Genomic DNA, 16764 nt, shown 5'->3' with positions numbered 1-16764 from the left:
GCTGCTCTGACTGTGTTTAAAACACAATCAGAGCAGCCGGGCAGCACACTGTCACGGCTGGACGGACCTGCACATAGTGTGCAGCCGTCAGCAGCCTAAGATGTTAGAAAGGGGCGGGGCCTAAATCGCCCCCCCCCCCCCCCCTATCTCGCCCCGGGTACAGCATTTTTCTAGATCCGCCCCTGGTATATACAACACTAGGAGATCCTTTGTTTCTGTTCTGAGCGGCTACACTTGCCCGCCTGAAAAGATCCAAGTAATAGTGAAGATGACCACACCTGCGGTGTGAACACTTCAGTCTGAAACTGCCCTGTATCCTATACCAATAAAAGTACCAGAGATCAGTGGAACAAGGATGTAGAGATCAAAACAATGTAATAACATTACAATTTGCTGAGTCGGCAATCTGCCCACAAGCTAACAAGTTTTATCCTACACAGATTTCATGTGATTTTCTGAACGTTATCTGTTCGGAAGATGTCAGTAGTGTCAATGGGATTTTGCCGACAGTTACACTTGACATTATATTGCTAATGTTTGTGATCGTTAACACCTGGAACATAAACGAACATTAGGACAGACACAGATTATACATTCTTTATTTTATTGTATATGACAACTCCACTTGGCGGAACAAGAAATATTTCTGGCTTGAAGTTGGTTCTATAACGAGAAAGCTCACTGTTTTATATCTTCTACATTTAATAAAGAGGCTTGTAGTCTTTAAACACCGATATCTCTATAACTTCATCTTTTTGACCTAGATTTGCTAAACTGCGGGTTTGAAAAAGTGGAGATGTTGCCTATAGCAACCAATCAGATTCTAGCTGTCATTTTGTAGAATGTTATTGTTATTTTGATCTAACTACATAATTGGCACCTATACGTTCTATTCAGCTATTTTGTGTTTATGTAGGTATTGTGTTTATGATAAAATAATTGATACATTTAATACAGGTAATAGAATATATTACATCCACAATGATCATCTGGGTATTGACTCTTCAGTAAAGCTAGAAAGGGTCAGAGACATAAATTTTACAATGAGCAATAATGCACAATTTTTCTCACTTGCCTCAGATTGCATAAGCCCTAAGTACATCCCTTGGAGTTCTATGATTTCTGCAAAACATCTTGACTTATATCTTCTCTCCCATTATAGCACACCCTTATTCTAAAATACTGTAGAAATATCCTCTATAGGGGCCTGATTTATTAAGGATCTTAATTTTAGAAACTTCTTATTTCAGTCTCCTGGACAAAACCATGTTACAATGCAAGGGGTGCAAATGAGTATTCTGTTTTGCCCATAAGTTAAATACTGATTGTTTTTCAGGCCCTAGATGTCTATTTGTTTTCTCTGTCAAAGAGGACAATATACTGTTAAACCTATTTCACATACAAGAAGCAATATCATTATTATAAGTGAGTTATGCTGCATATTGCATTATTCTACAGTTCTAAATGATCAGAAAAATATAAACATCAGGTTTTTGCAATTACGCATCTCATGTCAGAGGCAATAAACCCAAGAACCAGTATATAGCAGAGTTATGGTTAATTGTATAAATCAGTTTGGCTGGCAGAAATGCAGCTGGACCCAGCAACGCAGGTGGGTGGCTTACTTAGACATTTTGCAATAGTTCGACAGTCAAGCTCAGTATCCGATCTCTTCTGGCTTCACTGGGACCTGTTGTGATGTTGGAAGATGATTAAACACAGGCTGGCCACTTAACCCTTGCAGTTGTAATTTCATTAGTCTGTAAGCGATATCACAAATCCCCAAACAACAACTCCCCATTTGACCCCCCCCCCCCCTTCCTGGTACCTAAAGGAATCCGATCACGCTGCCGGCACAAAGATGGAGGACTGAATCGTCAATACCTCATTAACAGAGCTTTAGTGGAAGTGCAATGGATGGCTACAGCAGAGATTAGTAAAGTAAGTAATGTGAAAAGTGGTCAGGCATCCTAATTTGAGGTAAGCAGGTGGACAAGGGAGGATTGTCCTAACAATTGGCAAATCCATTAATGATCCAGAGCTCTAACTCCTGATTTTCAGCCAGGCATCCCACACATAGAACGCAGCATGAAGGGGCTCCGTGAAGGTGGTAGTGATAGTGTGTAAGTGTCTGATCGGGTCACACAGCTCATAAAAGGACAACCGTCCACCCTCATAGTCCAAGTATATTCCTATTCTATGACAAGAAAATGTATTGGCTAATTGGCTTTCTTTACTACCATGCATCACTGAATACTGATTATAACATGCACATAAGCCTGAGGATTTGTTGTTATCTCCAATAAATGAATTCTCTCCCTTCCTGTCTATACTGGGATAAGCTACTCCGACCGCCCAACTTCCCGATTCACTGGTCTCCAGTTCCCAGTAATGTCGTCCTGAGGAAAAACTCCTGGTGCTTAAAACCTGACTGTGCTCAAATCTCTCCAGTGTTTCTGGACGGTTTTGACTTTCTTCAGAAAAGGATACAGTTTTCATGTCGCTCGAGACAACAACTCTATTACCAGCCGTGTCTTCATCTAGTACTATAAAATAATTTTCCTTCACATAGACCTCATTCTTTAAAGTAGTCATATTATCAGATACGTCTTTTTGTAATGTCACTGAGATCAGACCTTCATCCAGATCAGCTATCTCATGGACCTGTTTATCATATCTCTCTCTGTCCTCATTATCTCCCACCTCAGCATCACTTATGTCTGGTTCCTGTAGGACAGATACAGAATCAGTCATGTTGCATAGTTCCTCAATGTGACACATCTGCTTGGACAACTCGTCCTTCTTTGCTTCCAGCTGCACGGTAATATTAGAGAGTAAGAGTGAAGCCTGCTCTTCCTACCTGGAGATCACATTCAGGACTCTTCTTTAGGTATCCCAGCTGTTTCCTGATGTCTCTAAACAGGTCATTGACTATCTCTGTTACACCAGATGCTTTTTCTTAATTGTTTCTCCTGTGCTCCTGCTTACTTGATGCCTTTCTTACTGTTTGAGGTCCGTGTCCTCAGAAGATGTCTGAGGTTTTACGTCTACTTGGAGACTTCATCTAGTGACTCCTCCTGATGATTCATGTGTTTTCTATCCATCCTGCAGGACACACAGATACAGGCAGAGTGCTCAGTGCAAAAATACTTTAGGATTATCTTATGCATTATAAATATTGTGTTCCACTTACCTCTTATGGTTCCCCAGATGAAGGTTTTACACGGTAGGCATTTCTTACTAGCAAGCACTGAAATGCATACTTTGCCTCCGTCCTAGTTTTTGCAGAAAGTCTCAATCATCGGGATGTTGCTCGGCAAACAATGGTTGAGGTATGGACAAGGTTTGTGCTGACTTGGAGTCTCCCGGTAAGTACAGAAGATTTCACCTCTGGCTGAGGAGGATGGAAAAGCTCTGCTATATTACACAAGATTGTGTTCTCCTTTGCTGCTGGTCTGGATTATAATATTTATCTGCATTTAGGTATAAATTACAGGATCTCCTGTGTATCCAGCTCACAATACGGAGCCGGCAGAAGTTGTGTCCACATCTCAGTGTTACAAGATCTGTAAAAATGTTCGAACAAGTGGAGTAGGACAGCTCAGCTCTCCAGTCAGCAGACGTCATCATTGACAATAGGAGCAAGAAATGACGAATGAAACTTTCTGTCTCCAGAAATGTGTACACACCTAGTTAACCGTGTATGTTCCTATTCTTTATCTTGTCTTTTGTTGTTCAACAGGTTTCTTATGTTCAATCACATACAAAGAGACTGCAAACTTCCTTACCACGTCCCTATCTACAAACATACACTTTATACTGCCATGATGGTGATTTTATACTCTGCATTGAATCTACAGAAGCAGCTAAGGAAGCCTCTGATGCTGCTGTCTTCCATTAGTGACGTTGTTTGTAAATTGCAATGTGTTTAATGCTCCATGTAAAATTATTATTAATATTATGAACATACAAGTTGAGAAATATGACCATGTCCTCCAGTGCTTCAACTATTGCGATGCTTTCTAAGTGCTAGTGTTGGCCTACCTGCAGGTTATGCAGCCTGGAGATTTGTAGTGTCCACAGGAAGTGAAGCATTGCACTGTGCATGGCAGCTGTCTTTAGACTTCAATACAAAAAGAGTTTCTTCCAGTGCTGTTGGGCACTGGAAGCACTTTTGACTGATTGAGAAAGTAGACGTTCCAGTTGTGATGTAATCAGGGGTTAAAATATAAAAGATAGCTGCAACCCACAGGTAACAAAGGGATTAATTTAATGTTGGCACCTCCAAATGGCCATTTGCTCTCTCCTAGCATTAGGTGGTGCCTGTGTCCTTTCTCCCGGCAGGGGGGAGTCCTGCTGATTCCAGACTCGGCACTATCTCTCCACGATAAGAATGTATGACCCTGTCTTCGGAGCACATGGTCCTATAATATTTCTAGCAAGGAGATATATATATTTCTTTTATCTTGCATATTTGCACAAGTCTCTATACAACTGTATGATTAGTGCACTGAGGCACATATAATATGTCAAGCATAAAAACAAGGCTTCAAGGGAAACCATAGTAAGCCAATATTTACCTATTTAATTAATATTTTATAGTGATGTTTCATGTCTACACGAAGGTATTTATACTCAATTGCATATATTATTAGGATTCTGTGATGTTTGAAAGGAAACTTATGGGCAATGTAACAATTATTAACTATTCCGGAATAGATTGTGATTCATACCCAGGTTTGAATTTCCCACCTGTTAGCGCACACAGAAGGTATAGGAACTGATGGGGGGAGGGCAGCTTTAAAAACCATGAAATACTGTACTTTGTCAAACTAAGGAACCTCTTAGTTAGTGAAGCACTGTCAAATTTTCCACTTTCCCTAGCACAGAAATAAAGAATTTAAGAGTAAGTTTTCTATTTCTGCATTTCTCCTTTTTTTTTTTTTTTAAAGAAACATGTTTGCTTAAGATTACTGTATTTCACTTTGTAATCTTATTTTGCAGATCTTAAGCATTGTTGCTATTTTGCCATATTGAATTCCATTCAATAATGTTCTGCCTCTGTGCGTCTAACAAATTCATGTGCTAATTAAGTTTGTTCATATATAGCGGTACAACACTGAAATACAAGGTATTATTTGGTTAATGATAACTCTGTTTGACTTTAAGTCTTGATTATAGTTTGAGAAGGCTTCCTGCAAGGGTGTGTATTAGAAAAAGGGGATTTCAATAATTGCCAGACAGACCAGGTGGGTTTGCCGGTATTAACCGATTGTTACACACCCATTGCGCAGACCTAGGTGAGTGCTTGTTCATGACAGTGTCAAAGAGCACCCTCATAGGAGCGCCTCTCTTTATAGAAATTGTTCTCATTGTATGCTGGTTGTCAGTGGGCCTTAACAACCCTCTTTATGGCAGTTGACTAACTCTCCAAAAGGCAGGTGCACATTTTATTCGCTAAGAACATATTTATACATAATTAAAGACAGTTACATGTTAAACTCTGCAGTAATATAAGTTCTATAGTATAGCTAGAATAGACTTGAGAATACGGCAGTGTAGCACCTTTTACTATATTTGGAAATTATGGTGTCAGGGGGGTTTCCACACCACGCCGCCAGTGGGCGTGACCAGCATGCATGGGGGCGTGGCTATAATTTTAGAAGTGATTGGCTGCTCTCCAACTCTTCCTATCCCCATAATATACATGGGCAATGCTGCGTACACTACTGTTAGGTGCACACAGCTCTCCCTTTTCAAGCAGAGCTGTGTGAAACTGGAGCAGGGTCCAGACACCTCAATTATACAGTGCCCCAGGCTATGCCTATGGGTGTGTGGTGCAAACTTCTTGGCATTTTGTATGTTTTGAACAGTGAGATTGCCTTCTCTTTGGCAAAGCACCCCAAACCACACATCCTTAGTTACCAATCTGTATGAGGTCACCATGACATGGTAGATGGACATTCACAGTTTGATCAAAATGTGCACTAAAAACGTCATGTTATTCCACAGGCAATGCATTGTGGGTTACCCTGTTATAGCGTGACCATCAAGCCTGTCACGACTTGGTGCTGTTTGCGGCTATGTCAGAAAACACACGTTACCTCAAGCTGGTTCCTCAAGCATGGCAATCAGTTCAGTGTACTCCAAGGGCCTCCACAGTCACCAGATCTTAATCCTATAGAACACCTTTGGGATGTGGTAGAATGGGAGATTCACAGCATGAATGTGCAGCCGACAAATCTTCTGCAGCAGCTGCGTGATTCTATCATGTCACCATGGACCAGTATCTCTAAGGGATGTTTCTAGCACCTTGTTGAATTCATGCCACTAAGTATTCAGGCTGTTATGGGGGCAAAGGGGTGTTCTACCCAATACTTGGCAACTCTCCGGTCGACAGCATATGTCACACACACTTACGTCCCACTTGTGCCCATGTGTTTAACCATTTATTTTATTTGCAACAAATGAGTTCGATGTTAAGCATCACTAAAACTGCTAAAAATTCTCTAATAGAGCAGAAAGAAGTCCCCCGTGTTGTGGATGAAAAAAAAATTTGTTTACACATGCGTGCACAGAAGCATAATATATGGCTGAGCAACAAAGAAATCACCAATTAGCGTAAACAGAGCACACGGAAATATCCAATCACAAGCAGTATGCTAATTATCATCATCATCATTATCATCATCATCATCATCATCATCATCGCTATTTGCACCTGTCCCTGACTGCCCGCAAATAATATGGCTTCTTCGGGTTTTCTTCGGTCTGTAACTTTTCACAATGGCGCAAAGATACCTTAACGTACTCTGCCCACATTAGAACGCGTCGCCCCTCCTATCTAGGCACCAGGAGGCATAAATGGCGGTGTCAAACAGGTCTCCATTGGTACATATGCGAGCGCCCACTTTTCTGGCCATGCGATTTCAGCAAGATACGCTACGTAAACTGGCATAGTGTCCACTGCCCATCAGCCCCATTGTTTGTGACTGTTAGTAGGGATTATGTTTATTATTTATTAATACACTCCTGTAATTTTTTTTAAATTGCGTATAATGGTATTCAATAATGTATACCTCTTTCTCTAAAGCTGCATGTCTTACACAGAATCAAACAGCAATAATACCAATGAGATCCACATTATACGGTTATCGCAAATATCACCTTGGTAATTTTGCCCTGTTAATCCAAAGAGAATATAATGATTGTTTTATTATTGGTTGTATGAAATTATAAACCTTTAATTGACCAAGAGAGTTGGGTAACTATCCAGTTAAGTATCTGGTCCCAATAAATCATGGTATATGTATAGAATATGGTTAGGTAACACTTGTGCTAACTGTTTTGTGTATTTTAGCTTAACTACACCTAACTACAAACTCAATTTAGCCCAGTTCATATTTACAGAAAACCTTAAAGGACCATTTTAAAACAGTACCAACAAATTAACTGTTTTGTTGCTTTAACTAAACCACTACCATTGACAACCAGTAAGTGCTTTTTCTAGCATGTACCATACAGGAAAAATAGTGGTCTTTCATAGGGTTCAAAACTACATTGTTGGTCGTGCCTTAAGCTCATTACAGGGTCCCTAGCTGATATATGTATTATTTGCCTGGCTCATAAGTACAAACATTTCAATCCAATTTATATGTTAGTGTGTTAGAGTGTACTCAGATCAGTCTAATCTGATGTAATATACTCCCCCATTCGGTTTGGCATGGTCACTGGACATTATCTTAATTCAATTTTATTGGATTTTACATACTACACTTTAACAAATATTATATAGCATGTACATATAAAACAGATAATATACCACATAAAACATTGTGTCACACCCAGCATAAAAGTGCATCTATTATAACATATCTAACATATATCTGGATTATAGATAATCCAGATATATCATCACTTCATAACAGGAAAGTAACCAAATTACATTAATGTATTAGCGAATATAGATTATTACGCACAGATTTGTGTTTATATTTACTCATGGATAACAATTTCCTACCCTCCAGTTCTCTGATTCACTGGTCTCCACTTCCCAGTAATGTCGCCCTGAGGAAAAACTCTAAACACAAATGCATTGATCATATTACACCCAATCCAATAAAATATGAGTTTTATAGAGACATTACCTCACCCGTGTAGAATACAAAAGTCTACCATTCACTAATAGGCCATACACTAGGTTACAGACAGTTATTACATGAATTCACAGCTATCACTGAAAGAATACGAGAGAAACCTCATTTAATACAGTTACAATTTAAAACCCTCTCAAACATATGGCTAACACCTCAGAAAGCCGATGCAGGAGCTAAGTAGTAGCCCAGACATGGATTTTTTCTATTTTATTGAGATTTAAACAATCAGATTCACTTCTCTTATGAGATCACTAATCTCGTGTAGATTATAATTTCTCCTAGATCTTGTCAACAAGATATCTTTATAGAACAATCTCTTCCTACCCATAACACAGCATGAAGGGGCTCAGTGAAGGCGGCAGTGAAGGTGTGTAAGTGTCTGATAGGATCACATAGAGCATAAAAGGACAACTGCCCGGCCTTGTAGTCCAGATATATCCTGACTCTATGACAGGAAATATTGTGAGGTAACTGGATCACTTTACTATCATGTACCACTGAATACTGATTATAGCAGTTTCTATACAAACACCAGGACTTGTTATTATCTCCAATGTCTGACTGGTTTCCTCTTCTGTCTATACTGGGATAACACATCCCTACTCTAAAGTTCCCTGATTTACTGATCTCCACATCCCAGTAATGACTCCCTGAGGAAAAATTACTTGTGCTTAAAACCTGGTAATTCTGAAATCTCTCTGCTTTTTCTGGCCGATTCTGTTTTATATGCGTCCAGAATGCAGTTTTTAAGTCACCTAGAATATTTACATTACTACCAGCTGTGTTTACATCCAGCAATAGGCCAGTAGGTTCCTGCATATAGAAGCGCACATTAACACCTCTTACTGTATCAGATAATGTGTGTAAAGTCTTTGAGATAAGACCTACATTAAAATGTCCTACATCCTGGACCTGTTTTTCATGTCTCTCTCTGTCCTCATTATCTCCATCCTTAGAATCACAAAAGTCACCTCCCTCTGGTTCCTGTAATACCGTTACTGGATCAGTCGCGTTACACAGCTCTTCAATGTGACGCATCTTCCTGGACAGCTCTTCCTTCTTTATTCCCAGCTGCTGGATCAGATCAGAGACTGGGAGTGAAACCTCTTCTTCCTGTCTGGAGATCTCACTCAAGACTTTCTTCTCTATGTCTTTCAGCTGTCTCCTCATGTCTCTAAACAGGGCAATGATTTTCTGCCTCTCACCAGTCGCTTTCTTGTGGATACCTCTCTTGCTCTCCTGCAGACTGTGGATACTTTTCTCAGTCTCTACTCTCCTTGTGATCAGTTCCTTAAAAATATTTCTCAGTTTCTCCTTCTTCTTCTCAGAGGCTTCATCCAGTGACTCTACCTGATGACCCCGGTGTTCTCCAGTCAGACAGCAGCTGACACAGATACAGGAATTGTCCTCAGTGCAGTAATACTCCAGGATCTTCTTGTGGATAAAGCATTTTTTGTTCCCCAAATGAATGGTGGGTGAGATTAATATATGTTCCACTGACTTGTTATGTTTCCTCAGATGTCTATCACACATGGAGGTCTCACACTGTAGACATGTTTTATTAGCCAGCACTGGAAAGTCACAGTAGGTGCAGAAGATCCCAGTCTCCCCCTCTTCTGCTTAAACGGAAAACGGAAATGCTCTGCTATGCTGCGAAGAGTTATGTTCTTCTGAAGTACTGGTCTGTAGATGAATATATTCCTGCAGTCAGGACAGGTATAAACTCCAGATTCATTCTGTGCATCCAGCGCACAATCAATACAGACTCTGCAGAAGTTATGTCCGCAAGTCAGTGTTACAGGATCTATATACATCTTAAGACAGATGGAGCACTTAAGCTCGTCACTCAGATCAGCAGACGCCATCGCTGACTCCAGGAGTAGGAAACAAAACTGAAACTTTTTCTTTCTCCAGAAATATGTACTTCTGGTGACTCATTGTTAACTATATACGTTCCTTGATGCAGAATATAGTAAAGGTCATATTTTCAAAGTGTATAGGAAGTTATTGACATATAGATAAAAAACTGTCTGAAATATTCCCTATCCTACCTCTGACTACACTTGCGGACATTTAAAACCTCTCCTCCGGGAGATTCCAGAGAGGAGGTCAGGTTGCAAGTGTTTGGTGGTCGTAGTGACATTATTGCGTCACAGTGTCCCCGCCACTTCTGTGCAATGTTGTGATTCGTTAAGCAGTGGGGACAGGGCTATGATGATGCAAAACGCGTCGTCGAGACCTGCCTTCACCAGCTTCAACAGTGAAGTCGGTGCACTCCAGGATTGAGGCCTACCCTCCTGGAGTACAAGAGACTTACCAAAATTCGGGACTTTCCGGGAGAGTAGTTGAATTAAGTATGTCTCTGACCCTTTCTAAGCAATAATTGATCAATATAATTACTATTTCTTTGTGGTTTAACACCATTTCCAATGGCCTAGAAACATGCAAACACGGCACCATTTCTGCCTGATCTTAACAAAGGGTAAGTACTAATTGTGATAAAACACAAACACATACAAGATATTTGTGAAAGTGCACATCTGTTTCACTTACATACAATTACATCCAAGTCATCATTAGACATTACCTAATTACACAAGACAAAGGGAGGATGTAACGTGTGATCCCTCAAAAATGAGAACAGAAAAGGAAGGAAACTAGTATCAGACGTATAATTAATTTACTTAGAGGGGAATTCAATTACCCACAAAATGTCTCCGGAACGTCCATGAGACACTTTGCGGCGGAGATTTGACAGATATTTCTGCTCATTTTTGATGAGCGGAGATTTTTACCGTAATTGCTGGAAATATATTAGTGGCCCAATGTCTACCTGGAAATTATATTTGTAACAATATTCACAAATCTTGGTGCAAATTGTGTGAATCACTCAGAGTTTCACAACTCGCTTCTATCGCGCCCCGGCAACACAAAGCAGCCGGGTGCGCGCGCTGCAGCCTGATTGGTCAAATGGTCAAATAACACGCCAAAGGGTCAGGGTCACCAGCACGACAGCAGAATCCGAGAACAAGGCAATAAGGTCACAATGGGAGGTCCAATATTAAGCGGGCAGAGTATCCACACAAAAAAAAACTGGGACAAAGCATGAACAGGACAGGAACAGGTCAGCAACAGACAGAATCCACGCTATAATCGGCAGGGGGGGCTAAACCCACCCTTCCTTAAATACTGAAACTAGCCAATCAGGGCTTTGCCCTGTAAACATCCCCAGGCACTGTTTGATTAATTACTTCATTGCTTAATTAGCCCACAGGCTGTAGCGCGCACCCGGCTGCTCTGTGTTGCCGGGGAGCGATAGCTGTTAATTCGGCATCTGGCCATTGCCCTGGCAACGGTCGGGCCGAGTACAGGAAGTGACGTCCCGGTCGTCATGGAGACGGCCGGGACGCTAGGAGGAGACAGTAATGGGTCGACACAGCTCCTAACATTAACAAGTATTATGGTGTACTTGTACAGCTGCAATACCTGTTCTGTTATCATCATCTGAGGACGGCAATAACAATTACATGTCACTTAAAAAAATGCTTTATTCTTTGAAAGATTTAAAAATATTTTTTTATAATAATTTTTAGCTAATTTGTTTTTGCATCCAGTATCACCAGGGCAAGGCCATGGCACTCACAAGATGGCGGAAAAAGTAGGCGTCTCAAAAGGTCAAAGGGCAGCCTCCCCTGCTCGCTCATACACAGGCAGCTTGCCTGAATAGTCACCCTATGGAATGAAGATATATTGGATTAATACACTTCTTATTTCAAGAATGGAGTGTCTTCTGAATCTGCTCTGGATGTAATACAAAATTAAATCTTTGTCTCCTCTCATCTGCTGATAGTCCTCCTAGTTGGTCGAGCTGAACTGTCGCCTCTACTGGGATTGGTCCTTTAATGGACAAGTACTTCTCTATGTTGAGTGGCATCTTTCAGAATTCCTTCTGCTCCTGCTCATTAATGTTATTTGGTTCAGTCCGGTTATCGGTTTCACCCAACGGGTTGGGTGACTGTAGCCTGGAAATATAATCAATGGAACCTCTGACTGTTGAGGTAGGATCATCATAACTACAATCCTGGCCTAAATTGTCAGGGAACAAGAGAAATAAGAAGGGAAAGAAACTGAAGTATCATAAGAAGGAGGTTGAAGGAAGTTTTCACTCTCAGACACAGGGTCACAATATATTTTGATGAAGGGTGTTTTCATCCTCTAACTCTTCCTCATCCCTGTTCTGGTTAAAGTTACATGGACTGGAATTTCTGGGTTTGGCTGTCTCACTAGAATAGGCTACTGGCTCCTATCTAGTCCTCAATTTCCTTTTTCTTGCCTCCTGTAGTCTAACACTAGCAACCTATCTCCCTCACCATAAGGTATAGACTGGGGATGATTTACCTGGCAATCTCCATGGGACCAGGTCTGTCCCTTCATTCTATGTACAGTCTCTTCTTGTGCCCACCTTGGTCTGTCATTGGGGTAGTCTACATGTGTTTGGCACACCTCCTAACATGTGTTATTATACAAACACACTAGTTCTTGCATATGCTCTGGAAATATTGACAATTTATTTTCTTTGTTTCTACAAGGGATCTTGTGATCTTTGGTGTGTACCATTACTGCAAATTTAGTGAAGTGATCTATTATCACAAGAACATCATTGTAGCCATGGTCCAATCCTTCCAGGCCCAGATAGTACATAACTACTAACATCAATGGGTTCTTGGTTTGTGTTGTTTGTGCTGTACTAAAGGTCAGTCCCCAGTTACATTGCTCATGACAATTGGGCTGCATTAGGAGTGTTGGTGAAAACAAAACTCGTCAGTAGTCCCAGCATGCGGAGAGCATTAAAATTAATTTAATGTGTCATTTAAAATTTAATTTATGTCAGCAGTCAGTGTACTAAGCACAGACTGTATGCTGCATACAAATACAGTGATATCAACATTTGGGTTTTAAACATTGTTCCTCTATATTGCAATCCACTTTGTCTATTATTTATTTTAAAATCTCACCCTCTTGGTCACGACATGTTAGGGTCGTTTACAAATATTAAACCATATGATCCATTTGTATTGCAGCTTATTGTGTGATGCTTACCAAACATATTATTATTATTATCTTTTATTTATGAGGAGGCACAAAGGGTCTGCAGCGCCGTACAGAGCACAAGGGAAAACAGTACAAGGTAACAATACATGACAGGGTAGTACAGAAGTACGGTGCAGTGTAAACAAAGTGAAAAAGTATAAATAACTACCAGTTAGGGCAGAGAAAGGTGCACAGGGCAAAGAGGAAGAGGTGACTTCCAGTGTACAGGTAGAAGGGAAGTGAAGGAGGGAGGAGGGGAGGGGGAAAAAGGTAATGCCATTGCCCAGTAGAGTGGGGCACAACTTACAGGATCAAGGCAGAGATAGAGAAGATGAGGCACTAGAGAAGAGTATAAAGAAGGATGTCAGGAGTCAAATGATGAAATGGAGAGAAGAGGCAGATGGCTGAAGGTAAACAGGAGGAAGAGGACACGAGGAAAGAGAGCCCTGCTCAAGGGAGCTTACCATCTAAATGTGAGGGAAGACTGACAGGAGACACAGAGTGGTAAGAGGGGGGTGAGGGACGAGAACACTGAGGGGAAGGAGTAAGTAGGAGGGGGTGAGGTATAATTGAGAATAGTATACAAAGATAGAGAAGAGGGTTGTAAGAGGGCAGGGTTAGGCGGAGGAAGGGTAGGCTAGTCTGAACAGATGGCTTTTGAGGGAGCATTTAAAGTTTGACCTGCTAGGTGACAGCCTGATGGAAAGGGGGAGATCGTTCCAGAGAAGGGGGCAGCACAGAAGAAGTTTTGAACGTGGGAATGAGAGGTGGTGACCAGATAGGAGGTGAGGCGGCGGTCATTGTAAGACCGCAGTGGGCGAGAGGAATATGAGTGGAGATGAGGTTGGAGAGATATGGAGCAGTGGAGTACATACATATTAACAGCGATAATTTACAGGCTTGGAACAGGATGTAACCACATATTGGTTCTTCTTTGTCTTAATATGTCTCTATTCTAATTGCAGGACACAGAGATTACTCTTTGCAACCATGGTTCCTTGCTCCTATGCTGCATCTAGTTACAGAGAATACAATTTAGCATATGCCTTCACCAGATCAGTCATACTAAGAACCTTGGACTTGCTCAATGGGTTTACTTACCATTTTATACCACAGACAGAGTAAGACTGGGCCTCACTTCCTGGAGGCCCCGCCCATACACTAGGGGGTGGGGCTCAGACTGTGAATTAGTTACAGTTGGCCCCCAGCTCTGTGACCCGCTCTGCCTCATTCTCTGCTTTGTTCCGTGTTGTATAACTGCAGGAAGGTTAATCCATTCTTCTGATCATCAATTCTCAGCAGGTAGATAGCATCACAATATACGTGCAATGTATATAATATCAATTGTATTGATTTATTATGCACATAAATGCAGATACGTGCCATATTTTGTGCAAAATCGCACTGTGCATGCCCAGATACATACCATAAGCCATGAAACGTAGCAACTTCCAATTCATCTTCGAGTGCAAAGGACCCTTCCACCAGCCTACGATTTCAGGAGCAGAACGGGGAGGGTAATGGGCGTATCCCGTAGTCAATGTACAGTAAGGGAGTGCCAAGCTTAAGCGCATGCAGCAGCATCTGATTCAAGCTTTGGGCTTCTAAAAGATACATGTTTTTAGTCGTATCACTTGCAGCTACAGAAAACTATTTTTTTATTTTTTTTTAATGTTTTGTCATTAACAAGTGACATTAATTGAATAAGGTTGCCTCAGGATGTAACACTTGGTTCAAGTCACAGGAGGAGGTCTTTAGAGAACTGAAGAAGCTACCGAATAGAATCTAGAATGGAGTCCGTAGGACAACAGCAGAACCGAAGTGCTTCAGCAGAGGAGAGTCAGACACGCCAGGAACTGGTACAGGGATATCAGGCAGAGAGTGGTCAGACACGCCAGGAACTGGTACAGGGATATCAGGCAGAGAGTGGTCAGACACGCCAGGAACTGGTACAGGGATATCAGGCAGAGAGTGGTCAGACACGCCAGGAACTGGTACAGGGATATCAGGCAGAGAGTGGTCAGACAAGCCAGGAACTGGTACAGGGATATCAGGCAGAGAGTGGTCAGACACGCCAGGAACTGGTACAGGGATATCAGGCAGAGAGTGGTCAGACACTCCAGGAACTGGTACAGGGATATCAGGCAGAGAGTGGTCAGACACTCCAGGAACTGGTACAGGGATATCAGGCAGAGAGTGGTCAGACACTCCAGGAACTGGTACAGGGATATCAGGCAGAGAGTGGTCAGACAAGCCAGGAACTGGTACAGGGATATCAGGCAGAGAGTGGTCAGACAAGCCAGGAACTGGTACAGGGATATCAGGCAGAGAGTGGTCAGACAAGCCAGGAACTGGTACAGGGATATCAGGCAGAGAGTGGTCCGACACGCCAGGAACTTGTACACAGATATTAGGCAGAGAGAAGTACACTAGGATGTTCCACAGACTTGGTCAGACAGGTGATACTGGTACACGGTTCAGGTAATGAAGTACACTAGAGGTTCCACAGACTTGGTCAGACAGGTGATACTGGTACAAGGTTCAGGTAATGAAGTACACTAGGATGTTCCACAGACTTGGTCAGACAGGTGATACTGGTACACGGTTCTGGTAATGAAGTACACTAGGATGTTCCACAGACTTGGTCAGACAGGCGACACTGGTAGACGCTTCAGGTAATGAAGTACACTAGAGGTTCCACAGACTATGTCAGACAGTTGATACTGGTAGACGGTTCTGGTAATGAAGTACACTAGAGGTTCCACAGACTATGTCAGACAGGTGATACTGGTAGACGGTTCTGGTAATGAAGTACACTAGGATGTTCCACAGACTTGGTCAGATAGGCGACACTGGTAGACGGTTCAGGTAATGAAGTACACTAGAGGTTCCACACACTTGGTCAGACAGGCGACACTGGTAAACGGTTCAGGTAATGAAGTACACTAGGATGTTCCACAGACTTGGTCAGACAGGTGATACTGGTACATGGTTCAGGTAATGAAGTACACTAGAGGTTCCACAGACTTGGTCAGATAGGCGACACTGGTAGACGGTTCAGGTAATGAAGTACACTAGAGGTTCCACAGACTTGGTCAGATAGGCGACACTGGTAGACGGTTCTGGTAATGAAGTACACTAGGATGTTCCACAGACTTGGTCAGATAGGCGACACTGGTAGACGGTTCAGGTAATGAAGTACACTAGGATGTTCCACAGACTTGGTCAGATAGGCGACACTGGTAGATGGTTCAGGTAATGAAGTACACTAGAGGTTCCACACACTTGGTCAGACAGGCGACACTGGTAAACGGTTCAGGTAATGAAGTACACTAGGATGTTCCACAGACTTGGTCAGATAGGCGACACTGGTAGACGGTTCTGGTAATGAAGTACACTAGTATGTTCCACAGACTTGGTCAGATAGGCGACACTGGTAGACGGTTCAGGTAATGAAGTACACTAGAGGTTCCACAGACTTGGTCAGATAGGCGACACTGGTAGACGGTTCTGGTAA

The 16764-nt window shown here is 41.9% G+C and overlaps 1 protein-coding gene across 1 annotated transcript; it reads right to left on the bottom strand.

Moving 5' to 3' along the window:
- Window positions 1–1377: 1377 nt before the first annotated feature.
- Window positions 1378–10055, bottom strand: LOC142095426 (E3 ubiquitin-protein ligase TRIM39-like). Its single transcript, XM_075178370.1, is given in 4 exon segments — window positions 1378–2856; window positions 8021–8067; window positions 8450–9773; window positions 9776–10055. Coding segments are annotated over 4 exon segments (2430 nt in total). The 5' UTR covers window positions 10022–10055; the 3' UTR covers window positions 1378–2043.
- Window positions 10056–16764: the final 6709 nt, after the last annotated feature.

Source organism: Mixophyes fleayi, chromosome 6 (assembly GCF_038048845.1).
Source record: "Mixophyes fleayi isolate aMixFle1 chromosome 6, aMixFle1.hap1, whole genome shotgun sequence".
NCBI lineage: Eukaryota > Metazoa > Chordata > Amphibia > Anura > Limnodynastidae > Mixophyes > Mixophyes fleayi.
Note: the sequence above shows the minus strand (reverse complement) of the source record. Positions and strands in the feature narration are given on the sequence as shown.